The sequence below is a fragment of the Fundulus heteroclitus genome, unplaced genomic scaffold (genome assembly GCF_011125445.2).
Source record: "Fundulus heteroclitus isolate FHET01 unplaced genomic scaffold, MU-UCD_Fhet_4.1 scaffold_53, whole genome shotgun sequence".
Taxonomy (NCBI): domain Eukaryota; kingdom Metazoa; phylum Chordata; class Actinopteri; order Cyprinodontiformes; family Fundulidae; genus Fundulus; species Fundulus heteroclitus.
Window position 1 is genome coordinate 1,708,763 of NW_023396956.1, and position 27,286 is coordinate 1,736,048.

The 27,286-nt window shown below is 41.5% G+C and overlaps 1 protein-coding gene across 1 annotated transcript; it reads left to right on the plus strand.

Annotated features, from left to right (window-relative positions):
• The first annotated feature begins 392 nt into the window (after window positions 1–392).
• LOC105916783 (thrombospondin-type laminin G domain and EAR repeat-containing protein) lies at window positions 393–25,314 on the plus strand. Its single transcript, XM_036132591.1, has 16 exons — window positions 393–514; window positions 2,396–2,578; window positions 7,507–7,571; window positions 7,641–7,793; window positions 7,870–8,102; window positions 9,546–9,636; window positions 9,708–9,861; window positions 13,969–14,100; window positions 14,307–14,424; window positions 14,506–14,620; window positions 15,589–15,769; window positions 17,511–17,563; window positions 17,681–17,857; window positions 21,808–21,986; window positions 24,364–24,465; window positions 24,541–25,314. The coding sequence occupies exons 2-16, from the start codon at window positions 2,497–2,499 to the stop codon at window positions 24,692–24,694; spliced, it is 1,989 nt and encodes a 662-aa protein (XP_035988484.1). The 5' UTR covers window positions 393–514; window positions 2,396–2,496; the 3' UTR covers window positions 24,695–25,314.
• The last annotated feature ends 1,972 nt before the right edge of the window (window positions 25,315–27,286 follow it).

Genomic DNA, 27,286 nt, shown 5'->3' on the forward strand with positions numbered 1-27,286 from the left:
TTTGCTCCCCAGGTGTGTTCAGGTGTTCAGCCCCTCCTCCCTGCAGCCCCTCCCTCTCTTTTATATTTAAATGTGGGTCGTGCGAGCTCGCCCCGCTGCAGGTGAAGTCTCTCTCTCTCTCTCTCTCCTCAGTGAGACTCAACCTGAAGCTGCAGGGAAAGCAGGACCAGCAGCAGGAGGACAGGTGGATGTCCTGCAGCTGAAGACTTTAAAGGGAGGATCGCCATCGCTCTGATTTAAGGAACTGAGGTTGGAATCAAACTGCTTTATATTTGTATTTTAAACGTGAGAAACAGTTTTTTTTTTCTGTGGTTTGGACCCCTTTAAAGATCCACTCAAAACCAAAAATGACATTTAATAATAAAACATTTTTTTTATTTGATCAGCTTTAGATTTCCTTAACTCTGTGGGACCAAAACTGGATGATTTCATCTGGACTGGATTAAACAAAGGCGCACAGAACCTCGGCTGATCCAGAACCAGAACCGGACCTCAGCTATCAACCTTCAACCAGGTTTGACTTCATGTGCTGCTAAAGAGCTCCAGAACAACATGATCTAAAGGAACAGGAAGATAAAAACACGTTTTATGATTTACATCTGACTCTTCTGAACTGAAGCGGACACAAAAAGTGATCTACACTGATGGATCACTGTAGATCACTTTCTAACCAGAACCCTTTGGTTTATTGTCGTACTTCCAGCATTTTCAGACTTTAAAACCTGAGATCAGCTGTAAATATAAATATTTAACACGGCCATGAGAAGGGAAGATAAAGCTCTTGAAACGTGTTTTGTCTTCTGTCTGTTTGGATTTAAACCTCCTGGCCAGTAAAAATGTCCTCAGACATCCTCAGACACATTTATGTTTAACGTCTGCTTCATAGAAGAAGCAAACATGTCCAAGCTTGTAACAAACCTTCAAATAAATAGTTTTTTTTGTTACATGTTACAAAATCGCTCTTTGAGATGTTTTTGTTACTATATTAATGTCTGAATGTTCATGTTGCATGTATGTATTATTATGTATTACTATATGTATTATTATTATTACTATACATTATTATGTAGCAAAGGCGTTCATGCATTGTTATTAATAAGGGCCCTAAGGCTCTCTGCCCGGGGTGGCATCGTCAGCCAGGGGCGTCAGGAGACAGAAAACATGAAAAAATGAACCGGTCTTCTGCTTATTTACACGTCCATTCATTGGGGGGGGGGGGGGGGGGGGGGTTAAGTGTGGTGCTGATGCTTAATGGCAGCAAAGTAAGAAATTATTGCTTTGCGCTGCACATTGCTGATTAATTAAAGGTTTGCAGCTCATGATTTGATGCTGATCTGAAAGATTATTTTGTGTTTTAAAGGTATCTGGGCTCCATTTGATCATCTGTGGTTCGATATGTTGAATCTTAACTGGGTTATTATACACTGAACAGATATTCTTAAAAAACACAGTTTGGCATTTATTAAACCTTAGTTTTAGTTTATAAATCAAAAATTAATGAGAAGCCATCTAGATAGATTTTTATCCAATCATTATTTTTCAGCTCTAAAGGCACTTCCGATAAGCAAAGTTATTACTATTATTATTATTATTGGGAAGAGTGGACTCATGTTTTGTTTTGTGGGGAGATCAGGTGCTTCATTTCTACAGAACCACTGTTATGAACACTTTTATACTTCAAATAATATATTTTTTTTACTTACATACAATTATGTATCATAAGATGTGGGTTTTCTCTCTGGGATGTTATTGAAAAGTCATAAAGGCTGAGGAGGTTTTTGAAGGTTAGTGGGTGAAAGTTTCTCTCAGATTGTTGAAAATAAATTAATCTTGTTATTTTAGGCCAATTTTTGTCCCTTTAAATGTTTCTTTATTTAAGAAACATTTAAAGGGAAATAGCAGTTAAAGTAGCCCAGTTGACCTGAAACCAGAACATCTGAGCAGAAACAATACATTTTCTGAAGCTAAATGTGATTCATGGATGTTTGGCCTGAAAGATCTAAAAAATGTGCGAAACAGACTCTATGTTACTTTATGAAATGTTACTTTGAGACGTACCACCTACATCAGGACTATACAGCCTGACGCGAGGCCAAGACGTTTATGTAGGAACACTTTGCTCAGTAAGAGAGTCAGAAACCAGACAGGAATAAAAAACCTCAGAACTGACGCTCACTGGAGACTACAGCTTCTCCACAGGCTGTTTGGACGAGTTTATCAATAATTTACGCTTAGGTCACCAAAGTTTTGTTGTGATCGTCGGCTAAAGACGGCCTCCAGTCTTTGTTTAGTGTTTTTATACCTCAGAACCTTAAACGATACGAACATATCTGAGTTGTCGGTGTGAATAAACCTGCATCCTGACTCGTTTCCTTTCTCGTGTTTCTCCTCGCAGACCCCCAGGAGGAAGACCCTCTCCTCATCCTCATTCGTCCCTCTTCCTCACTGAATCATGCTGCATGAGGCTGAGCTGAGTTAATCACAGCCAAAGACGTGATGTCGTTGTGTCGCCCCCTGCTGGTTACCTGGGCGCTGCTCACCTGCTCAGTCCGGAGCCAGAGCTGGAGGCCGTGCACAGGTAGGAGCGCTTCATCGCAGACGCTCAGCTTTCAGTATTAAAGGAGACTGAAGGCGGCCCGCTCCAATATTATGACTCATTAACACTAAAGTCATAGTTTACCCGTGTCTGAGCGGGGAGCTCATTACTAAAGGGGGATTATTCGTGAATAAACCAACATGTTAGCATTTTCCCCTATAGCTGCTTGTGAAGAACGACATTAAAGCTTGAACCATGTTGACTCTGAGTCTCCCAGGTCTGTAATATTGTAAAGGTGCATCCATAAGGAGCTCTGAATGAGATGCTTTATAAACATCTCATCAGTCCTGAATCTTCTTCTGCTGATAGCTTCAACCCGTCTTGGTGGGATTCCCATAATAAAGTGGTTTTCTCTCCACACGGCACCTGCCTCGCCTTCAGGTTGTCCAAATCTCTCTCTGCTCGCTCAGACATGTCTTCTTAAGGTCGCTACATTGGCTGCCAGTCAGGTCTAGGTTTCCTCTTATAATTTCAGTCTTCAGAGTTTACATGGACAGGCTCCCTCCTGAGTTTCTGATTAGATCCTGAACCCTTTAGTGCTCCCAACACCTGCTCCTTGCTGTGTTTAGTTGGATTTACCCGTCTAAAGCACCTTGTGACACCTGTCTGTGAAAATGTGCTTTACCTACCTATGTCTACATACCTACTTCTACCTTTATAAGTATTTGGTCAATAACGTTCCATTCCATTCAATTTTATTTCTATAGCTCTAATTAACAACATCACATCATCTCAAGGCTCTTTCCAAAGTCAGACTCCATCAGATCCTCCAGGTTGGTCATAAAGTTTCCTCTCTAAGGAAACCCAGCAGGTTGCCTTAGAGAGGAGCTTAATTGAGTTGCATGATCAGATTGTGTGAAATGTGAAAGCATTACTGGTAAATATTCAGAGTTTTAGGTGAAACCCTGGAGTCGGTCGGTCAAACTCTTTGCAGAAGGGACCGAATGCTGTCTCCAGGGGATCGTCCTCTGCAGGGGCGGTTCTAGACAGGGGCCAACAGGGGCCCATGCCCCTGTAGAAATGGCCCTGGCCCCTGTTATGGCCCCTGTACTAAAAGCATAAAGTTAAATAAACTTCTCATAATTATTTATTTGTAATGGCAAAGAAACCATAACTGATTGGTCACTTTGACCAATATTATTTTTTACCTATACAGCTTTACTCTAAAAAGAATTTAAAACTTAAGATGTTTCACGTTTAGCTTTAGCCGTATTGAGCAGGGGGCAAAGTTTTCAACTGCTAGATCAGGGGTCGGAAACCTGCAGTTCCAGAGCCACAAGTGGCTCACTTAATATTATTACATAGTTAAATATTGCCGTTTTATTGTTTTTAATTTTTTTTTGTTCTGTGCCCCTGTGAAAAAACACTGGCCCCCACTTTGGCCCCCCTGGTAAATTTGGTCTAGAACCGCCCCTGGTCCTCTGACTGCAGCAGGGGACGGCTCTCTCTCTCTCTCTCTGTGTTTTTATGTAGTTCAGACGTCTCTGCTGCTTTTGCTTCTTTGAAATGTGAGCTGTGTTTCTGAACTTGTCGTCCCCTCCCTCCATTCAGCCGGCATTGATCTGCTGCTGCACCAAAACACACAGACGGCCTCAGAGGAGCTTAAAGGGGAATTCCAACTGAAACTGATGTCGGATAAAAAAAGATTTATCCTCCCAAGGCCGCTCTCTGTACTCCTCCTTTACATCTGGTGGTTTTGAAGGCAGAGATAAACTGGTGACGCCGCAGTGATCCAGACATTCACAAACATTTTCCAATATTAATGTGCTCTGACTGTCTCTCATTAGCTTTAAAACAGTGAATTCAGGGACTTTTTAATGGTCAAGACTCATTCTGTTCTTCTGAAGCCTGAGGTATCGAAGATTAAGGTCCGCCTTTAGGTTCTGGAGGGGATAAAATGTGAGGAAAAAGCAGCTAAAGTCAAAAATGCAACCTCAGACACCTTCAGTTAAAATGTATATATTTTAACTGAACGGAGGACTATTGGTGAAGATCATTTGAGTGGTTCTGGAGTTTGGACCACAGAGATCCGTTTGCCGTCCCTGAACTTTGTACCATTCAGTGACCGGGACCCAAAGAGTCAGAACCTTTCTGGACTGAGTCAGTCTCTGAGTCAGTTCCCTGAGAACGAGTCTCCTGTGGATCTTAGTTTACAGCAGCGTCATTGGGTCATATTAACAAACCAAAGGTTCGGTTCACACAGAAAAAAGATTTTAAAAACTACATGTTTAATCCAAATAGATGTTGTAACTCTTCTTATCAAAGTTTCCTATGAGTCGCTGCTGATTCTGATTAGGGCTGGGTATTGATTCAATAATCGTTTTGATTCTGATTCTCAAGATTTAGAAGCGATTCTCTGATCTCAAATTGCTTTGCTTCTAGTATTAAACACATTTTTTTAGCTAATATCTGAATTGCATTACTGTGTAGTTATGCAACATGTTGATATTAGTTTAATATTTAACATTCAACAGCAAATTAATACAGGAATAGTTGTTAATGGCAGCTGAAGGACCAAACCTTCTCCCTGGATGTTTCACAAACATGCTGAGGGGCAGAAAACAGAGGAAGACAGATTTCTACAGCTGGACACTAACCTGGTGCTTTATTAAAAATAAGACATTAAAAATTCACCTCCCACAGTGAGAGCCGGTAATGCACAACTTTAGGCTCACAGTGAAAAATGCATTTTTTAATCGATCTTTGGGAATTAATATGAGAATCGATTCAGAATTGGAAAATCTAATTTTTTAACACATCTGATGCTGATGGCTGTGGAGGAAGGATCTCCTGTAGAGGTCCGTCTTACAGCGGTATGAATAAGCCTCTGACTGAAGACTCTGTGGTAAAGGACAGAGGAGGAAGATGTTCAGGGTTATCTGTAATGCTCGTTTATCAGGAATCCTTCTTATTGTCAGCTGAGATGTATTTGACAATAATTAATTTGTCTTGATTGTCTTAAAAATAAAAATAATACCCCCTGATAAAGATCCTGTACCTGCATTTATTTTTGTCAGGTTAAGAAAAAGGCTTGGCCATTATGAGCTAAAAGACATAATTTGATAATAACAACTGATTAATTGACTGAGCAACTCCAGGCTTTTTCAGTTGGAATAAGCAGCGAAATGGGAACCGAGGCGACTTTTCTCTGCTAATGGTACAACGAGCAGCGTTGACCGTTTACATTAGAAAATGTCAGTTACCCGAGACATAACCGTTTATGTCCAACAACACAAAGAGAAGTCCCTCCATGAAGCCTTATTTCCTCCAGAGGACTGTAACCGAGCTGGAGGCGCACCTTTAGTCTGCTGCATGTTGACTGGGAGGAGACGCCAGGAGGAGCGACGGACGGTTTCTCATGGGGCAAAAACAGATTTCAGCATAGTTCCTTTAATTTGTATTCTGAAAAAAAGGAAAAAAGATAAATAAACTGGACTTTTTTCCGAAGTTTGAAGTCATTTTGCTTCCCATCCAGAAAGCTTAATCAATTCAAAATGTCTGGAGTAATGTGGAGTTCCAAGCTTTATATTACTGCCCAAAAAGACCTTGTTATGGCTTAGATAACATGCAAATTACACCGAAACTGGTCCACCCCTTAGCAATGGGGAGTTGTTAGGGTCATTGTTGGCCTGCAAATTAAATTTTTATAGCTGATGTAGATTTTCTGTCATCCTGGGTTTGAAAATCCTAAAAAAATTAGTCAGAAGGCAACTAAACGAGTCTTTTAGATGAGAAGTGAAACGTCTTCATTAAACAATAAATGTCCAGCTGTCCTCCTTACTTTTGACCAGTTTGTGTAGAATTTGTCTGTTTTTCTCCAGATAAGTTCTTCTAAAATGACTTAATGTTAAATCAAGATATCATGCTTCAGTCCGGCCGCTTTATTAGGTACAGCTGTCCAGTTTCCTAGTGACTCTCAGCAGTCAGGAGTCCATGGTGCAGCAGCAAACACTGAGGTGATTTCATTATATTTATCTGACCTGACTGTGATGATGGGAAAATCAAAGCTCGGGTTATGTTTTTAGATCCTGCAGCATCGAACAGAAGAAGCCATCATCCTCTGAGCTGATAACACAAACATAAATCTGATGATTAAACGATGATAACGATCAATCTGAAAGAACGCGGCCTCTGTTGGAGGAAACAGATCCGGATCTGGTTTAGTTTCCTCCGGCTGCTGGTTTCTCCTAACCTCTATGAAAATCAGCTTTCATGGATCTGAAATCAGCAGCAGATAATCCGTCCACATCTAATCAGGATTTATTTTTAGCTCCAACAGTTTCCACGGCGATCAGCCACAACCTGAAAACCAGGAAGTTTCAGACGCTTGCTCCTGATTCGGCTCAGTGAACCGAGTCCTGCAGCTGTAACTCTGGCTTGGTGCTCTTACTGAACGGCTTTCCTCGCAGAAGCATTTTTACCTCGAACCTTTTCACATTTTGTCACGTTAAAACCACAAACCTGCACATATTTTACTGGGACAACAGCAAGCGGCTCCTCAGTCATTCCCCTTCTCACTTCCCCCATGTCAGGCAGCTGTTAAATGACTAGACCCACAAAGTATGTAAAAAAAAATGAAATTAGCATAAACCAACACATTAGAAATGCCATTATTTATAAGCTAAATATTTCATTTTTAAACATAAAATTACAAATAAAGGTCCTCTAATAATGTTCATTTATTGAACAGAAAAGATTCACATCAATCCTTCATCATGCGAGGTTTACCACTGGTGTTTAAAGCTTAAAGGGTCTTTTCTAAAAACATTTCTCAGCTTCATTAAACCTTTTAGCTTGTTGCTCCAACATGCTGTGCTTGACTTGTGGAAATGTCTTGTTTTAGTAAAATTTTCTGTTTTCCTGAGTGAATCTCAGCTGCAGAACAGACCGATGCTGTGTTTTCTCCACAGACCTGTTCCCTATCGACCTGTTGGCCAGAGCCCTGCCACCCCCCGGACAAACCACGCCCACTCAGGTAGGAAACAGGAAGAAGAAGCTAATATGGGCGTAAACACTCGACTTGATCAGTGTTCTGTCCCGACAGGTCCAGATGGTTCAGTCCAGAGGGTCCAGAGGTATCAGACTGACCAGCCCAGCTCTGAGTTTTACCGCCTCGCAGATCTTCACCAACTGCGACTATTTTCCTTCTGAGTTTTCATTGGTTGCCACTCTGAAGATACAGAGACTCAGAATGAAGGTAAGCAGACCAGAGTCTGGTCCTGTCAAGTCCAACCGAGGAGTATCTAACCTGCATGCTTTCTTTCCGCTTTAAGACAAGTCAGTACATCCTCTCTGTAGTGAAGGAAGGATCTGCATCACTGTTGCTGGGGCTACGCATCTCTGAGAACCGTCTTCACCTTCTGAGCACGCCTCCAGGTGCTGGGGGGCGGCGAAGGATCAGTTTTAAAAACGTTGGACTGGAAGACAACAGATGGCACACCCTGGTTCTGGCTGTGACTGGTCGTTACGCCACGTTGACCGTTGACTGTGGACTCCCTGTGGAGCTGTGAGTCTGACTGGTTTAAACTGGTACAAACCATCCAAGGCTGGATCAAATTAGTTCAAACTTGTTTAAACTGGTTTAAACTGGTTCTAACCATCCAAGGCTGGCTCAAATTAGTTCAAACTTGTTTAAACTGGTTTAAACTGGTTCTAACCATCCCAGGCGGGTGCAAATCAATTCAAACCTGTTTAAACTGGTACAAACTGGTTCAAACCATCCAAGGCTGGCTCAAATTAGTTCAAACCAGTTTAAACTAGTTCAAAGCATCCCAGGTGGTGCAAATTAGTTGAAACCTGTTTAAACTGGTTTAGACTACTTCATTGTGCAACCCACTGACTAGTACCAACAAATTTAAAAGGCACCAGGTTGGTGCTAACCGGTTGAAAACTGTTTAAACTGTTCATGCTGGCAGCAGTTCTAACTAGTCCAAGTCTCTTTAAACTAATTTAGGATAGTGAAAACTAATTAATAACTGTTTAAACTGTTTCAGGAAAGTTCAGAGTCGTTCTGTGCAGGCCCATTAAGCAGGCCACCTTCATACCAGTACAGATTATATGAATTCTGGTCACAATCTTGTAAAAAAAATTTTTTAAACTGGTTCAAACCTGCTTTGACGGGTTAATTCAGTGTGATCTAGCTTCTTTTAGTGTAGTTTGCTTTATTTCAGTTATCCTCCATAGTGGTTCATCTTACATTACAAACAGACTGAGTCCCGTTGACTCATTTCATCCCTAATAACTTGGATCAGCTGCTTGTTTTCCAGTGTTATCCTGTTCAGTTCACCTTGGATCAGTTCTGCTGCATTTTAACATGAGGTTATTTATTGCTAACTGGTTCAATCCTGTTTTTTAAAAGGTTTGGATTGAATGCAGTTCTACTCATTAGGTTCCCAGCTGGTTCTAAAGAGGCTCATCAGGGTCTGTCTAGTTCAGTCTAAGGACCACTTTAGATAAGGTTATTACATTAAGTCAAGTTTTTTGTAGTACATTTCAGTAGCAAGGTGGTTCAAAATGCTTCACATCATGAAAACATAAAAACGTCATAAACACATCAAACAGACACTGGTTGTGAATAACAAACATTAAATTATATCAGGTCAAAAACACCAACATGTTGGTCAGTGTTCCTGTTACTATGGCTGACAGAAACTCTAAACAGGAGGTTTCAGTCTGGATTTAAAGGAACTCAGAGTTTTCTGGGAGTTTGTTCCAGATCAGTGGAGCATAGGAACTAAATGCTGCTTCTCCATGTTTGGTTCTGGTTCTGGGTACATCCAATTAGCCATCTTAAGATCCAGCTTAGAACTGATCAGTTTGGTTCTGGCCGGTACTGCCAAGTGAAATATTTACATACTCGTCTCAAAAGATTCAACCCATTCACTGAATAGGTCATCGTGTTCTGGATCAGAGCTCTATCAGCCTCTTTAGCTGATTTCCTGTCTCTCAGTAAACAGGTCCAGTCCTTCCCCAGTACTCTGAACACCCAAGGGTCCAGGTTCTTCATCGGCAGCAGAGGACACTGGAAGGGACGCTTCACTGTGAGTCTATGAACAGAACCAGAACCAGATGTTTTTCTCCCGTAGAATCACACTGGTTCTTTTGTATTCAGGGTCTGCTTCGTCAGCTGGTTCTGCTTCCAGGCTCAGATGCCACGCCCAGACTTTGTCCCAACTCTGAACCCAGTCTGGCAGAGCTGTCCGTCCCCCAGGTCATCAGGTCCTCCCCACTCCAGCCGGACCAGCAGGGCTCAGTTTATCCCTACGGTGAGATGAAAACCAGCAGCTCATAGGGATTTTTATAAAAATCACCACAGTTTAGTTTAGATGATAAAACATCAGCTCACAACAAAAGACACCTCAACACATTTATAGAAGACTATATGTTTTGTCCAATTGGACTAAACAATCAAGTTTAGTCCCAGGGTGGCAGAACTCATTCCAGATAATCTGAAATACATACAGTCCAGTTTAAGTAGATTTTAGCTCATATAAAATAAGTATTTCTGAGGGTCTCTAATATCCTCACTCTACCATTCATAGATTAGGAAAGTTTATATGAATGGTAGTATGGTAATATGCACTTACTGTGTAGCACCACTGCTGTAGAATTGACGCAGTTGTGATTTATATATAGTGACAAAAACCAACATAACTCAATCTCACGCAGTGCTAGGACATAGCTCTGTCTGCGCTGATGCAGGTTCACTCACCTCAGCATGCTCGATGCTTGAGACTGAAAGCGAAACAGAACGGCAAGGCAAGGCAAATTTATTTATATAGCACAATTCAGTACAAAGACAATGCAAAGTGCTTTACATGATTAAAATATAGGAATAAAAGCAAGTAGGGATAGAATGTAGAGACAAAAAAGAACATTAAAACAGTTTAACTGGTGGCTCCACTTTCTCATCAATTAGGCTAGTAACTACCTGACCACCTGGAGCGTTGATGGAAGATTGAGATTTCAATTCCAGACAGTTAGAAATGGTAAAGGAAAAGTAACACATCCTGTCCTAACTCAGAAGAAAACTGCAGTTTTCACAGTGTTGATCCAAACACACGTGCGCTGTTCATGTTAGGAGCACAGCAAAAGCAGCTAAAATACCAAAAGGTTGTCACAGGACACAGAAACACCTTTAATTTCCTCATGTTTAGAGCCACCAAACACATTTTTCAATATGCTAGAATACACAGCGGTACAGGAAAGTGTGACAGCTTTAAATACTCGCCCATTCAATCCTGGAAACACTGATGACTGCAGATGTTTACTGTGGATCCAGGATGCTAAAGGGACTGATCTCTCCTGTCTCAGCCGTGTGTTTAGACTGGAGCCTAATTATTCTCAGTGTTTCTACACTTTCACTGCCTGCCTGTGGTGTGTTTGCAGTGTAAACCCAGAGCTGTGATGGTATCAGTGGTCCAGAAACCCGAGCTCCAGACTGACTGACAGCATGAAGAACTGCTTGTTTATGAGTATCAGGCCCTTCCAGCTTCTGTAACTCCGTCTATATCCCATCTGTGGGAAACGCCAACAGTGGCCAGACCTGTAGCTCTGCAGGGAACCAGATAGTGGTTCTGGTGAAGCTGGATGTGTATTGAGGGCTCACAGTTGTGAAGGAAAGTTTAAGACTAATCTTAAAACTTTCCTTTGTGACAAAGCTTCTAGTCAGAGTGTCTCATGTTACCCTGAGCTACCTCTATAGTTATGCTGCTATAGGCTTAGGCTGCTGGAGGACATCAGGGTCTATTTCTCTCTCTCTGCTGAGTTCTCCTACTGCTCTCCAATCTGCATTGTTTGTTGTTATTTCAGCTTTTAACTTTTTGTTCTCTGTCATTTTTCTCTTCATAGAAGGTACACCTGGTCTGGCGTTCTGTTAGCGGTGACATCATCAGGGGAGGCAGATCATCCTCTATTACCATCTAACATAGAAAGTACTCCTGGGTCAATGTGAGCTTCTGTGCTTTCTGTGTCTCTGCTCTGTCTTCTCTAACATAGAAAGTACTCCTGGGTCAATGTGAGCTTCTGTGCTTTCTGTGTCTCTGCTCTGTCTTCTCTAAGCCCCAGTGGGTGGAGGCAGATGAGCGTTCACACTGAGCCTGGTTCTGGTTCTGCTGGAGGTTCTCCTCCCTGTTAAAGGGGAGTTTTCCTCTCCACTGTCGCTTCATGCATGCTCAGTATGAGGGATTGCTGCAAAGCCATCAACAATGCAGACGACTGTCCACTGTGGCTCTACGCTCTTTCAGGAGGAGTGAATGCTGCTTGGAGAGACTTGATGCAACCTGCTGGGTTTCCTTAGAGAGGAAACTTTCTCACCAACCTGGAGGATCTGATGGAAGCTGACTTTGGAAAGAACCTTGAGATGATGTGTGTTGTGAATTGGAGCTATATAAATAAAATTTAATTGAACTTTGAGTTTAGGTCCTTAGAAGTATGGCTGAGTTTGAGTCGAAGGCTTCTTGCCCTATTTGATGAGTGTTTCCATAGTAATGGAGTGAGGTCAGACAGGTAAGGACATGCACAGGTGTTGCAGTCTTGACGTCTGCTGAGGAGTGTGGAGCAGTCTCACCTTTTCTGTTCTGTTTGATGTCAGCTGTGTTGAGTCTGAAAATCCTTGATTGATTGGCCTGTAATGTTGCTTCTCTCTCAGCCATCTCCAGTTGATAAAGTTAATAAAGTTCATTTGATTGAAGTTCAGCGCTGATCCTGTCAGACTCTTTATGAATCACAGTTTATAAAAAGCCATCTGAGGTGCGTTTGATTTATGTACCTGCCTGCAGCTGAGCGAGCCACGCAAACGGCAGTCGCCTGAACTTGACCTCAGATTTCTGGGGAGAACGTCACCAGAGATCACGTTCCTATGATCCGTGAAAGAGCTTAATCCACCCAGGAGCTTTCCAACCGAAAACACGCCCGATCCCACAAAAACCTCAACCCACAGAGGGTTGGAGCGCTGTGGAATAAGGGATTATTTCATTACAGGCAGCACAAAGTCAGGATCTTTCATGTTCTGGCACATTTAATTTAACACGACGATTAACATTAGACATTCCTGTATTTCAGGCTTGGAAACATTCTTGAAAATGTTGGGATGGGGACAATTTAGGGGAAATGAAGCTGAAATATTATGTAAAAGGTTAAAACTTTAAGAAGCGGAGGTGTTCAGAGGAGCTGCAGGTATTAAACGTTCCTCAAAGAAAGACAGAAGTTGATTCACATGTTTCTACTTCAGCAGCGCAGAATATAATCTAAATATCCGAGATCTTCAAAGAAATTTGAGGCAGTAACCCTGAGCTGGACATGCCGGATCTCTAACCCCTCAGATGAAAATGGATCAACAGCTGACAGCTTTAATGTGCAAAAAAGAATCCGGATCTTAACTTTCCCCAGAAGAGCCATTTACTTTTTTATCAGAACAAAGAATTTAAATGTATGCGATGAAGTGATCAGGTTAAAGAAAGAAAGATGCACAGAATTGGGTATGAAGAACGGTCAGAGCGATGGGGAACCTGAGGTCAATCAGGTGGACTGCAGGTGTGTCAATTAGGGGATCTGTGGAGCATCAGAGAACGAAGGGTAAGCAGGGAGGCTAAACAGAAACAGTGAATACCGGCGAAAAGATAATTACTAACCCAAAGGGGAGAAACCAGAATATAGAGGGGACGGAAAGCAGGAGTAAAGTAAAAAATATATCGATAATGAGGCAAGAATCAAAAACATTATGAACATAAGTGAATGGAAACAATCACAAAATAAGAAGCTAACACCTGGAGATTGTGGCACTGGACGCATATTTCACAGACTGGGAACTAGACATGGTCTGGTTATTATCTCTCATAAACTTATTATATACAAGGGTTTGAAAATGTCAAGATTACCAAACTGCAAACAATTTCCACCAGATTAACAGTTGCACACGCTTTCAGCGCCTTGCTGGTGCAGGAGTGACTTTAGTTTCCTCTGACTGCATGAAGCAAAGCGCTGTGTTCAGTGCTTCCCCTCCCCCACCCGTTGCTGATGAACTAGGCTGCGTCATATTTTCCTCGCCTGCAGCAGGATTTGCTGTCTGAAAATGTTTCTGCTCAAGAGAAACTGGATCAGTCTTAGTGTGAAAGTTAAAGGAGGCTGAAGGCTGGCTACAGCAGCAGATAGCTTGAAGATGACAGCGAACCCTTCAGACTGTTGGACGCCTTAAGCTGTGTTTGCACGAAGAATAGGACTCAAGAACAGCTTTTAGGTTTTCAGAGAAGACATGGGAAGTGAGAACTTCGCCGTTATTGAAGCTTCAACGTAAAGTTATCAAAGATTTCTGCTCCTTGGGTTCAGCCGGGCATCAGAAGCAGATTTCACCCCCGGTTCTGTGTTTGCTTCAGAGGCCGAGGCCCGGGTGACTGCAGGAGATCGTCCTCCTTGTTCGGGACCAGAGAAAGGTCAGCTGTGGTTCAACGTTCAGAGGAAAGGTCTGTTCATCTGCGACGGCAGGATGTGGAGGACGCTGCTGCAGAGTGAGTCAAAACGCGACGACAGGAGGAAACTCCACAGAACCCCAGACTGACAGAAAAACACGGTGATGCCAGAGTAAAGGCGTCATTTCACTCATTTTTTTTCACTTGTTAGTTCTGGAGGTTCTGAAAACACAACTGCCTGACATGCCCTCTTTTTATTTAACAGTAATAACATTTAAAATAATAAAAGTTAAAACCCTCTGCAGGTAAGGAGCGTCTGGACTATGTGGAGGACTACCAGGACCTGTACACCCGCTCAGAAACCTTCGACGTGGAGGTCTTCTCCATCCCATCTGAGGGCCTGTTCATGGCTGCGGCCAACAGGTACCCCCCCCCCCCCCCCCCCCCCCAGCAGGTCTAAAGGACCTGAAGGTCTTCATCTTCATGACCTGTCTCCTCCTACAGGGACGCCCGGCCCGGCTCTGGTGTTTACAGATGGAGGAATGGGACGTTCCAGCTGTACCAGAACATCAGCACTCAGGAAGCCCGAGCCTGGAAACATTTCACCATCAACGACAAGGTGAGAGTCGCTCAGACACAGCGGCACGTTCTGTGGAGAACGTCTGGGGAAGTTCTGCAGCTGCTGCCAGAACCCAAATCAAAGCTCATGAGAACCAACCGGGTCTGCTGCCTCACCTGTGATCATGTGACCTGTGAAGGTGTGTTCGGGTATACTCCTGCGTTCGCATTGTGTCGGCGTGTTTGCTCTCGGTGGGACACAGGTGTTAACACAAAGCTCTGCAGGTATTCACAGCTGCTGCGTACCAGCGGGCCCAGAGAGAAGCTACAGGTGGCTTCAGAGAGGAGGGATCCTTAAATGTGTCAAAGAGCCACAGACCCGTGTTTGTCCACGAGTTCTAGTTCCATCCGGTTCTGTAGTCGGGTCAGATCCATGTTCCATTTTTTTATAATCACAGAGCGGCTCCGGCAGTTTTGAAAACTTCTGTTTTAACGGGTTCTTCTTGATCTCAGGGTCTTTTCCACAAATCATTAGATCACCTCCTTAACTGTGGACACGGTGAAGAAACTAAATAATTCCTCAAATTACTTCTTCCTTAACTTAAAAATGGTCTGGGTTCAGAGTCCCAAACCAAGTGCAGCCCCGACCCCGACCAGTAGAAGTTCTTCTCCATGGCTTCTACCAAGTCCTCTGAACCTGAAACTTTGGCTTTCACAGCCAGAGAGGACATCTGGACCAGTTTCTACCTAAGGTGGACCGAGGAGCGTCTGCCAACCACCAGGGATCACTGGACCTCATGGAGAAGGTCGTCTCCAGGAGGTTCAAATCTCAGATTAGGGGTAAACAGATTTACGGCAGACCTAACCTGGAGTTAAAGCCTGCACTCCTCCCTGTTTGTTTAGTAATGACGGACTCGCCAACAGTTAACGATATAAGTCAGCCAAACAGTGGAAGGAACTGGTTCAGTCGCACAGATGATAAACTCGTGATGCTGAAACGGGTCGTGTGTCGCTGCTTCCCTCCTTCAGGTGTTCCTGGTGGTGGCGGACATCAGGAAGGCCGAGCCGGAGCTGTCGGTCGTCTACCGCTGGAATCGGCGGCAGAAACGTTTCCTTCGCTATCAGACTCTGGAGACTCACGCTGCTCAGGACTGGGAGGCCTTTCAGATCCACAACGACAGCTTCCTGGTGGTGGCCAATCACAGGCGAGGTGAGCAGGACGCAAACACCGTCTGAAGTAATCAGGTACGAGGCTGAAAGTAAGGCACCAACCAGGAAAAGCTCAAACAAAACTATAAAATACCTTGAATACATCTGGAGGACGTGAGAAGATCACAGTGAAGAACTAAGATTCTAAGGAAGACTGAAAACTCCTACTTTCTGATAGATTGAGACGTTATGATTGGATATAAAATCTTTACCTCGCTTTGCTCTGGTGGCGACGTGAATCTGTGGCGCTTTCCTCAGTAGCAGACGGTCCTGGACATTTGTGGACATCCTGACTTCCTCACTGCAGCCTAACCTGTCTTTTTCAAGTTCTCAGTGATCCAGCAAACTGTTCTCAGCAGCATTTTTCTTTATGCATGGTTTCTGGTGAAGATTCTCAGTCATCCAGGTCATGGTCATTCCAAAAAAAGTAAAAAACAAAGCAACTGGACTTGTTTTCCGTAGTTGAAGACGTTTTGCTTCCTCTCCAGGAAGCTTTCTCAATTCAAAAAGTCTGGAGTAATGATGAGTACCAAGCTTTATACCATTGGCAAACAAAGGCCTTGCAATGGCTCCAGACTTTTGGAATGTTCATGCATGGTTGTATTGTAGCAAAGATGGCTTTCCTCTTGTCTTTGGTGATAACTAACACAAAAACACAACGACTTCAGGGACATTCGATGTTATTTTAGTCAGTCTGCTAATGGCACTGTACAACTGGCATACGGGACTACAGAGGAAAACTAAACTAACTCTGGCATGTTACAGATTATGTAATTAATATGCACTGTCCTGGTAAATAACTAAATAAACAAACCAAATTAAATTAGAAAAATTACATTGATATTAGAACTTCAAGGTCTCATCTTTGCTGATGATATGACTGTATTGACTTTAAGTCATTTTGGGTATGAAATACATTAATTTAATTTAGGTCCTTCTTAGAAAAGAGATTTTTAATATTATAATGAGGCTTTATCTGGTTAAATTTAAGTTATAAATAATATCCATTTATTTGCTTGTGTGAACTGTCAGCACAAAGACTAATGCATAACTAAACAGTATAATTTGAAAATTTGGTCAAAACTGTAGTAAATTAAGTGCATAGACGATGTTGCGATACAGATTAAAACCAAAGACATCCCAACATGAAGAGTCTAATTTATAAAACACATTTTATTTCTTCATCAGAGCCTTTTCATAAAAATGCTGCATTGCAGCGCCGTCTGTAATCAGAGGTGTTAAATAACAAGCTGCCGTGTGGTCAGGTTCCTCCGTCTCGGCTGTAACTGTGACAGAATCAGAGATGCCCATCGCTCTGCGGTTAGTTCGTACGTTAAGAGCTTTAAAACACGACTATTTCATGTTAGGAAAGTTGTGGTTTTTCAGCCGATAAAACACTTTCAAGTTCAGAGAGCGCTGCTATCTCCTGGGCTGTGGACCTGCAGCCACTTCAAACAGCACCTCCACCTGCATGCCCAAAATGTTTCCTGTGGAGATGAAAACAAGCTCAGCGGTCCACGGAGATTGTTTATGATCCGAGAGGAAGGAATGCAGGAGAACGGGGATCAGATCACAAACTGAACAGCACCGTCTGAGACTGAGGCGCACGCAGTCTGAGAAATAAACCTTCACCTGAAGAACGCCATGAAGCTTCAGTCCCATCAGAACCCCATAATGAGTCTCTGCAGCCACTTCAGTCCAGTGATTGTCTGTAAATCTGATGAACGTTTCTGTGTCCTCAGCCTCCAACCATAACATCCCCAGCGTGATCTACAGGTGGAACCCTGAGACGAAGGTAACGCTCGCTGTCCTAATGTCCACAGAGTCAACGTTAGAAGACGTCCTCTTTTTTATTCCTGATTGTGTCCATTTTCCTCCTCTTGGACTTCTTTGTCCTTCATTCCTGCTCCAGCTGTTTGAGGTGAACCAGACCTTGTCCACGTTTGGAGCCTACGACTGGGAGTTCTTCACCATCGGACCGTACCATTTCCTGGTGGTGGCCAACACCTTCGACGGTCAGACCACCACCATCAGCTCCACCATCTACATCTGGCTGGACGGGTGTTTCCGGACCTTCCAGAACATCACGGTCAGTGTTGAGAAGCAGCTTTGGGTCAGAGCTGCAGATCTGGCTCCATCCTGGTGGTGGAAATTCACAACTTTCTACCTTTAGCACCCTCTAGTGGTGAGGTTTACACATACAATGTGTAAATGTTATGATCTCTAAATTTAATTTAGAGACCTGGGGTCCGTTCTTCGTACGTCGCTAACTCAGTTTGCTGGATTTGATTGTTGACGATTTGGCATGATCTTGGATGGTTTGGTTCTTCGAAACTCATCCTGGACTTGTTGTCATAGCAACATGTGCGCCAGCTTAAACCTGCTCGCTAACAGGCTTATTTCATGTAAACAAGATTAGATCACGGCTGTATAGGCGGCGGAGATAGGGAAGTCTGCCGTAGCCATGTCCATTTTTACGACAGCAACCTGTTGCGGAAGGTGCAAGAATAATTTCAGAGCTTTTCAAATTAATCGCGTATCCTTTTTTAACAGTGGCTTTTAAAAAAGGAAGAAGTTGCTTTTGAAAATAAAGTATAATAATTAAAGGCTACCATTTTGTAGATATATTCTTGTATTTCACTTTTACTTGTCCCCATGTTCTAGTGGGTCCCGTGGAGGCTCTGACATAAAAGAACAAAGTAAATATGAGATTATTAAAATGCAAAAATTAATACTGTAGAAAGTGATAGAAACATCTACCATGGACAGTATTTACGCATTAATTTGTCTGCTGCTTTTTGCCAGCCCTCTCTCCTGGCTTTAGCATTTTTAATTAATGACTCAAATTCATCATAACCTTCCATTAAAAGCTCGTGTTCTGCTTGGGAGAAAAACTGTGGGCGTTCTTTGCTGAACAGCCAATAGCAGCGCTGCTGATCATTGTTTCTGCTATCGATACATTTCCCCTTTTAAACAAACGCATTAACGCGCAGTTATCTCAGATAACTCAATCCAGCCATACTAATCGTAAACAACAGGTGTGTTGGAAGAACCCAATTAGCCGGATCATGATTAGCCGGATGATATTATCTTATGTCTCATTTGATTTTGGATGTTTTAAGCAATGTACGAAGAACAGGGCCCTTCTTGTAACAGTGATGATCTAAGCACAACAATGACGAACTACGGCAGGCTGTTTTAACATAAAATCGGCTTCTTCTCCCTGTCCGTAAATACATAATAATATAATAATAATAATAAACAACAAGTTTAGACCAGTAAGAACTACAATTGGCTATCCTGAATGGTAGTTTAAGATATCTGCATTTATGTTCTGACTAGTAAGAAGAATGATTCAATCAAAATGCCTTTTCTCAAATATCGTCACATGATTGGCAGACAGCAGTCCATTCCCTCGACTTTGTTCCGCTTCACATCAAAAATATCTTCTGGTTGCAGACCAGACCAAAAACCCTACGTAAATGGTGTGTTTTGACTAGTCAGAATGATAATACAAGATATATGAAGTACAAAGGCCATTTAGATTAAAAAATAGTCAAGATATCTTTAATTTTTTTAGATATCTTCAAATGACTTTTTAACTAGTCAAAAAAACAATTCTAGATATCTAAAACATAGTTTTTCCTTTTCATTATTTGCTTTTCAAGATATCTGCAATTCCATTTGCACTAGTCAAATCTTACTTTAAGATATCTTAAAATACATTCAACATATCTTGAATAACAGGGTAATTTGAGATATCTTTATGACAAGTCAGATCAAAAACCGAGATATCTGAAATGTACCTTATGATTAGTCATAATTAAATTATTGATATCTGAAATATACCTTTCAAATAGTAAGTAATGCAATTAAGATATCTTAAATTTGAGCCCCCATACAAACTAATGGTACATTTGACGTCATTTAGACGAGTCAGAATGTAATTAAAGATATCTAAAAATGATATTTTGCCCAGTCAAAATATAAATACAGATATGTTAATTCACTATTGTGTCTAGTCAAAAATCTATTTAAGATATCTGGAACGCTAGTGAGGTGAAGCCCATCTTATGTTAAATTGGCCTGCCATAGACAATCTAGTGACCTTCTTGGACAAGTGGGGATTTAATCACAACAAGGACCAACAGGGAGAGACTGTGTGACGTCACACACAGGCAGGTTTTGATTGGAGCAGGTTGTCATAATCCCTGAGTTCAGACTGTCAGGCAGAGCCTCTTCCTCAACTGCCTCCAAGACAACCTGGGAGCTCCTTTATCTCAGAGATCCTTGTTCTGACCCAGTTTAGACATTTATCCAGTCACAGTGGCCAGCTGTATATCCAGGTCTGAGCTTCCTTAAAACAAATTAAGGAGAGAAATAATGAAATCACAAAAGTCTGGTGACCTTACGGGTCTGAACACAGACAAGTTCTGGAGAACCTTGAAGAGCCACCTGCTGTCCTAATGGGACTCCACACCTGCAGCAGCTGCGTGTTTTTCTGCAGCCTGTCTGTAATAAAGCTCCTCAAACTGCAGTAAAACTTTTTAATGTGACGACAGGAGTCAGGACATGAAACAGAGGCATAAAATCTGCAGCAGATTTACAGAAATACGTTTTTATTCTGCCTGCTGGTGATGATCAAACGGAGAGTTCAGGAAACCAGCAGTGAGTAATTAATGAGAGAGGGCGAGGGGTTTTCCAGCAGAAGACTGAAGAAACTTTTACTGCATTTTTAAAACCACAAAAACATATTAAATCCTCCTGCTGTGTAATCCAGCCGCTCACTGAGTCGCACAGATGACATTATCTCCAGAAAATAAACCCATCAACATCTCACGCTGCTACTTATACCTAAACAGACGTGTTTAGTCTGGCTTTTATTTGCATTTATGATTTACATCAGAAATAACACCTCCATCCGGGTGGAGTTGCTGCACTTCCACAAAGTTTTAATTCAATTCGATTCCGTTTTATTTATATAGCACCAATTCACACCATATCATCTCAAGTCTCTTTCCAAAGTCAGACTCCATCAGATCCTCCAGGTTGGTTCAAAGTTTCCTCTCTAAGGAAACCCAGCAGGTTGCATCAAGTCTCTCCAAGCAGCATTCACTCCTCCTGAAAGAGCGTAGAGCCACAGTGGACAGTCGTCTGCATTGCTGATGGCTTTGCAGCAATCCCTCATACTGAGCATGCATGAAGCGACAGTGGAGAGGAAAACTCCCCTTTAACAGGGAGGAGAACCTCCAGCAGAACCAGAACCAGGCTCAGTGTGAACGCTCATCTGCCTCCACCCACTGGGGCTTAGAGAAGACAGAGCAGAGACACAGAAAGCACTGAAGCTCACATTGACCCAGGAGTACTTTCTATGTTAGAGAAGACAGAGCAGAGACACAGAAAGCTCAGAAGCTCACATTGACCCAGGAGTACTTTCTATGTTAGAGAAGACAGAGCAGAGACACAGAAAGCTCAGAAGCTCACATTGACCCAGGAGTACTTTCTATGTTAGAGAAGACAGAGCAGAGACACAGAAAGCTCAGAAGCTCACATTGACCCAGGAGTACTTTCTATGTTAGAGAAGACAGAGCAGAGACACAGAAAGCACAGAAGCTCACATTGACCCAGTAATCAATATAGATTCTTATAACCATGCAAACATTGAAACTGTTCAGATCTTATAAAGATTTTATAAATAATTTCCAGTTTGTTGTGTTTGAGGTTAGTTTCTGGAACGCGTGAGATTATTCCTTGAGAGTTATATTTATAGCCTGAAGCATCAGATTATATAAATATGTCATCTAACTGCTGTAAATCAGCAACAAATCCTTCCAAACGAGGTGTGATGAAATTCGTCTCTTTTCCCTTAACGAACACTAACGGCCACTTTCCCTCTTCACTGACGGACCTGCATCTGCTCGTTAGTCTGAGGGTTAATGTTTCGGCTTCATCCTCTGCAGGAAATAACTAAATCTGCTGGGTGTAGCAGAGCCGTTTCACATCAGTCCTGTCTGACATTTTTCCTCCATCCCTCCTCAGACGGTCGGAGCAACCGACTGGGAGATGTTCCAGATCGACGGCAGGTTTTTCCTCGCCGTCGCCAACAGTCAGCAGCTCTCCAGCCGCGGCCCGAGCCTCTACAGCATCAACTCCACCGTGTACGAGCTGAACATGTTCACCCAGACCTTCATCCGCTTCCAGGACATCCTGACTCACAGGTCAGCTGACCTGTCCTTCCCACCACCTGCTCATTACCTGCTCGTTAACTTCAGGCTTCCTACATCACTCTTAATTAGCCCTGTTGTCTGATTATTGCTTGTTTTTAACCTGTTTAGCACCTTTACCTGTTTATTTTTAACCCCTTAATTTCCCATTTCTTCACTACAGTTTATCTGTTGTTTGGACATTTTTTACCTGCTTCACGTCTTTCCGTTACCTTTTTTGTGCTAATTGTTTGTTGCCTGTTCATCTGCCAATTAGCTGTTTATTACCAGTGGTTTTCTTTATTTTTTTGCTAATTACTTCTGATTACTTATCATTTATCCGTTTCTTACATATTTAGTAGTTTGTTTTATTACTCTTCCCTATCCTGTCCTTTAGCACTTATCTGTTGCCTGTTCTCACCTGCGCGTTCACTACCTGTTCATAATTATTTATCAATTTGTAACATGTTATTTGCCCATTTGTTACATGGTAACTACATGTTAACTACAGTTTAACTCATTCATTTCACTTTATTTTGGTAAATTAACAACATTACCAAAAGAAGCAAAAGAAAAACAAAAAGAATAATTTACAAACCCATAATTTACCCCCCAAAAAAGGAATAGGCTGAAGCCAAGGCTTATACTTGTCTATCCTGTCCATGGACTCAGCAGCATACAGTAAAATAATAATAATAATAATAATAATAATAATAATAATAATAATAATAATAATAATAATAATAATAATTCTTTTTTAATTCTAATTAAGTTCTTACATACATTGCCTACATTCATAGTTACACAATACATATCTGCATCTACATATTCAGATTTATTTATTGCTCCATGGCAATTTTTTTTTTACAAAAACAGTCACTTCATACGGGTATAAGCTTTTATAATCTTACATTTTAATACTCTTTTAAAGCTCACCACAAAAGGATATAATTTGAGGTCATCATTCGGTTCATTCCACAGTTTCGCACCGATAACAGAAACACATTTGCCTCAGATATTAAAAACCTCGTAAATTATATTTACTCTCTCTCTCTTAGCTTAAATAATTTCTGAATTCCAGAATGAAGACTTTTGTTCAATGCGTCATACATTATTGCATGTAATTTAATATTTACAATGTCTTTTAAATTTGAATGTGTTACTTTGATTAAAAAGTTTATTAGTTGGTTCATGGTATCCCACTTTATTAATAAGCCTAATAGCTTTTTTTGTAACCTAACTAAAATGTCAATGATTGTTTTATTTACATTTCCCCATTTTTCTGAGCAATATGTCAAACATGGCATAACCAAGGAGGAGTATATAATATGCAAGCCTTTTACATTCATTAACGTTTTTATTTTAAATAATGTTACAATAGTTTTCACAATTGTTTCCTAATATATATAGTATGAGGCTTCCAACTAAGTTTGTTGTCTATCTTATATTTTTGTTAATTTCTGTTTGTTGTCTCTGTCTCACCTGTCTGCTACCTGCTTATTATCTGTTTTTCATTTATTACTATTTACCTGTTTGTTCGTTGTTCATTAATCACTGTTGTTAAGATTTAAAAGGGGACGCTCCTGTCCATTCCCCACGGCCCGTCTCACCCCGGTTCAAGATTTGGTAATAAAGGAGAAACAATTATCAGTGGCAAACATTTAAAATATGCATATTTATTTCATTTGGAATTCCAAAGAGACAAAGAAAAACTTACAAGCTTAGTTTCAGTATGTTACCGACGTCCTTATCCCAAGCCATTGTAAGCTTTTAGTCTACCCTCATTTTCGCAAACCTATCTTTTATCAGACTGACCAGCCCCTCCTGATTAGTTTGGGGGGGGGGGGCGCAGACACTGTGGCTCCAGGTCCTATCTGCTCCCAAAACAAGACTATTCTCTCAAGAGTCTTCATGAAGTAAGGCTGATTTAGCACCCAGATGTCCTCAAGAACCATAGAATAGCTTTCAGACCTTAAAACAAACACCCTGTGACATGTGTGAGAGGGGAGCCCCCACTTCCTTCCAAGACAGTTCAGAGACCAAAAAGTACTTATTATTTTCCATAAAATTGCCTGATTAATATAACAAGTAATCATATTTTTCCCATAACACCGTCTGCTACCTAAACTGAAATATGACCAAACAGTCGTTAAACCTTAACCTCCGACGCTGATTTTAATCATCATTTCTAATTTTGTCTGAACTGACCCGGTTCGAGACTTTCACAGTCACAGTTTCTATTTTGCTTTCAGAATTTAGAAACCTGAATAAGAATTTAGAAACCTGAATAAAAATTTAGAAACCTGAATAAGTTAGAATCCCTCAGTGATCAGTGTCTGGTTCAATAAAAGCAGAAAATGAAGTTATAACTGCTGCATGTTGCTGTTCTCAGCGCTGTGGACTGGGAGTTCTTCACCGTTGGAGACGAGAAGTTCCTGGTTGTGGCGAACTCCCACGACGGCAGTTCATACTCTCTGAACAGCGTTGTCTACAGGTGCGCTGAGATCATCCTTACCTGTGCAGGTGTTGTGTCTGAGTCCATGTGACCGGCGGCGTGTGTGTGTTTCAGGTGGCAGGGCTACGAGGGCTTCGTCCCGGTCCACAGTCTGCCCACGTTCGGCTGCAGAGACTGGGAACACTTCAGCACCGACGAGGGCTCCTTCCTCCTCTACTCCAGCGCCACCTCCAGGCTCAGCAAGGTCTTCAGGCTGAGAACTTACTGAGCGGGTCTGGACCAGAACCACTGCTGACTTCATGTCTCTGAGGACGGCACTTCAGGAGTCAGGCCGGCTCTGTTTGGTCCTTTCTCCTCGCCACAACCTCAAACTCTCTGAAGAAAAAAAAACTTTATTTATACAACAAAGCACTTTGTTAAACAAACTGACTTATGATAAGCTCTGCCGACCGTTTTAACCGGATAAAAGGGCGAACTGTCCAGAATTGATCCAGATTTATGTTTCAAATTCACAGCTTCCCTGTCATGTGGTCTTGATCATTGGCTTTGCAGGATTTCTGAAGACCTTTCAGCTTTGAACACGCCCTGAAATCAAACAGATGAAACTTGACACACAGGACACTCTACCAGAAGCAACGTGAACCGGGTCAGCATCCTTTCTGTCCAATCACAACAACTCTGGATTGTCCAGAACCCTGTCTTCAGTTCTGCTTGTGGCGTTAAAGTTATTCATGTTGAGCATTTTTCTACTTTCAATATATGAGTCATATCTTCTTCAGTTGAGTCTGTGAGGCAGTCCACAACTGTTTTAAAGGTGCCGTGACATCACTGTATAAACTGTATCATGTAGTCTCACTGCAAAAAGAAAACTAACAGTACAATATTCTTGAAATTAGTGAATTTTTTCTTGATTTGAGCAGCTAAATAACACTATTTGCCAATGGAATAATATTTCTGCACTTAAAATAGGAACAATTCATCTCCATCGTCTTATTTCAAGTGCAGGATATCTAATTATCTTATTTTAGGGGTAAAATACTCATTCCAATGGAAAATGGTCTCATTTAGCTGCTCAAATCAAAGAGTTTTGTTTTTTTAATCCGTTTGTTTGAAAACCTCGACTTGAATCGGTCTCCAGTAAAGTTCCCATGAATGAACTTCAGCCACTCTTCTGTGATTCTCTCGTCCTTCAGGAATGAGTGGAAACTTTGAATTTTAGACCATCCTCGGCCACATCAGCTCTCCTTTTAGTGACTGCAGTGAAGTTAGTTAGAGCCTGAATATATTCGCGCTCCGCAGCTTCAGCCTCCTGTTGGAGCCGATGCAGGGAGGCTGATCTGGCTGCTCCGGCCTCCTCCTCTCCAGAGGAGCAGTCAGACGGGCGACTCTGGGCTGGTGCATCAGCTGGGGGGAGGAGGGACGGATGTCTGCTTGGTGCTCTGCTCTGATTGGAGAAGAGCACCAAGCAAGAATTACCTAGAAAGACAACAAACGTGGATCTGACCGTTTTTCAGCAAAGCTGAAGATCCCTGTTCAGGTCCTTTGGTGTTAGGGTTAGACATTAACTGGCCTCATCACATCATAATATACCCGAAAAACCTCAGAAAAATTGTATTTGTTGTCATGGAATCTTTAACAGAAAGCAAAACAATATACGACATTTATAAACGGATCGATCTAAGAAAAATCCATCCTATAAAAAAGGGGAACAGTAAGCTAAAAGTTAAGATCTTGGTGCTTTTTAGACTCCCCTGAGGTTTATTTCAGAGTGAACTGCACCTGCAGCTGTTTTTGTCTTTGGTTCAAAGCTCTGAGGCCTTGTATAGTAAGAATTTTGTATATTTTCTTCTTAAACATTCCTACGTCTAGACAATGCTTTCTTTGCACATGTAAATTCAGAGGTATGGCATGGAGAGTATGCATGAATTCAAAGAGATTTTTTCCTTGTTCACCCCAATCAAGAAGCAGTTGAGCAGAGATGACAGCATTTCATTTACCTGTGCAAAGAAAAGGGTTCTCTGCTCGATCCAAACTCATGTCTCCGTGTGGGAAGGAGGTGAAAACGCTCCAAAATGAGCTCAAAACTCAAAAAAAGACAGATATTGTTTCACTGTACACCACCTACAAGGACTGCATATAAACTGTTATTATAAATGACTGTAGAAGTGCACCAGTTAGAGATTAAGAACTCAAAGTTATGTACGTGTTTCTTGATATAACTACAGTAAATGCACTCAGGGGCTTAGCAGGCATCTCTGAAACTGAAGTTTAAACACTAAAAAGCAGGAATTTATTTGTAAATGTAGCATAATTACATACCGTACAGCTGACATGGCTCGGGTCAAAGTTAACTGACGCAGTACTGCATAAAATGTCTTTTTGGTCTGAAATGAATGACATTGGATTTTTGTATGTAAATCATGGTAAATATTCTGAGTGATTTTTTTTTCCCCCTTTTGCTGGCTCCTGTTTGAGCCACAGTCTGTCAGTTTTTTTTTTTTTTAAATAAAAATGTGTATTTATTGATTGGTGTTTTTGCTGCGGGACAGTAAACTCACTGATCTGAGGTTAGAAAGTCTGCAGGGTGTCAGAAAGAGAGCATATTTCATTATGTTTTATAAAATCATAAACTTATAATCTCTTCCTCAGGTCTGTAACAAAGCTACTATAGTAAAAAAATGTTTACTGTGCTTTTTTTTCTGTGAAACATTTTCTGTGATATTTAACATGAAAATACATATTTCAACAGATTAATTTTATTATTTTGTAGTTTATTTTCAAACGGTGTGATTTCTAAATAAAACACTTAAATATATTTTATGAATTATTTGAGTTGACTGTATAACTAAAGATGTATTTT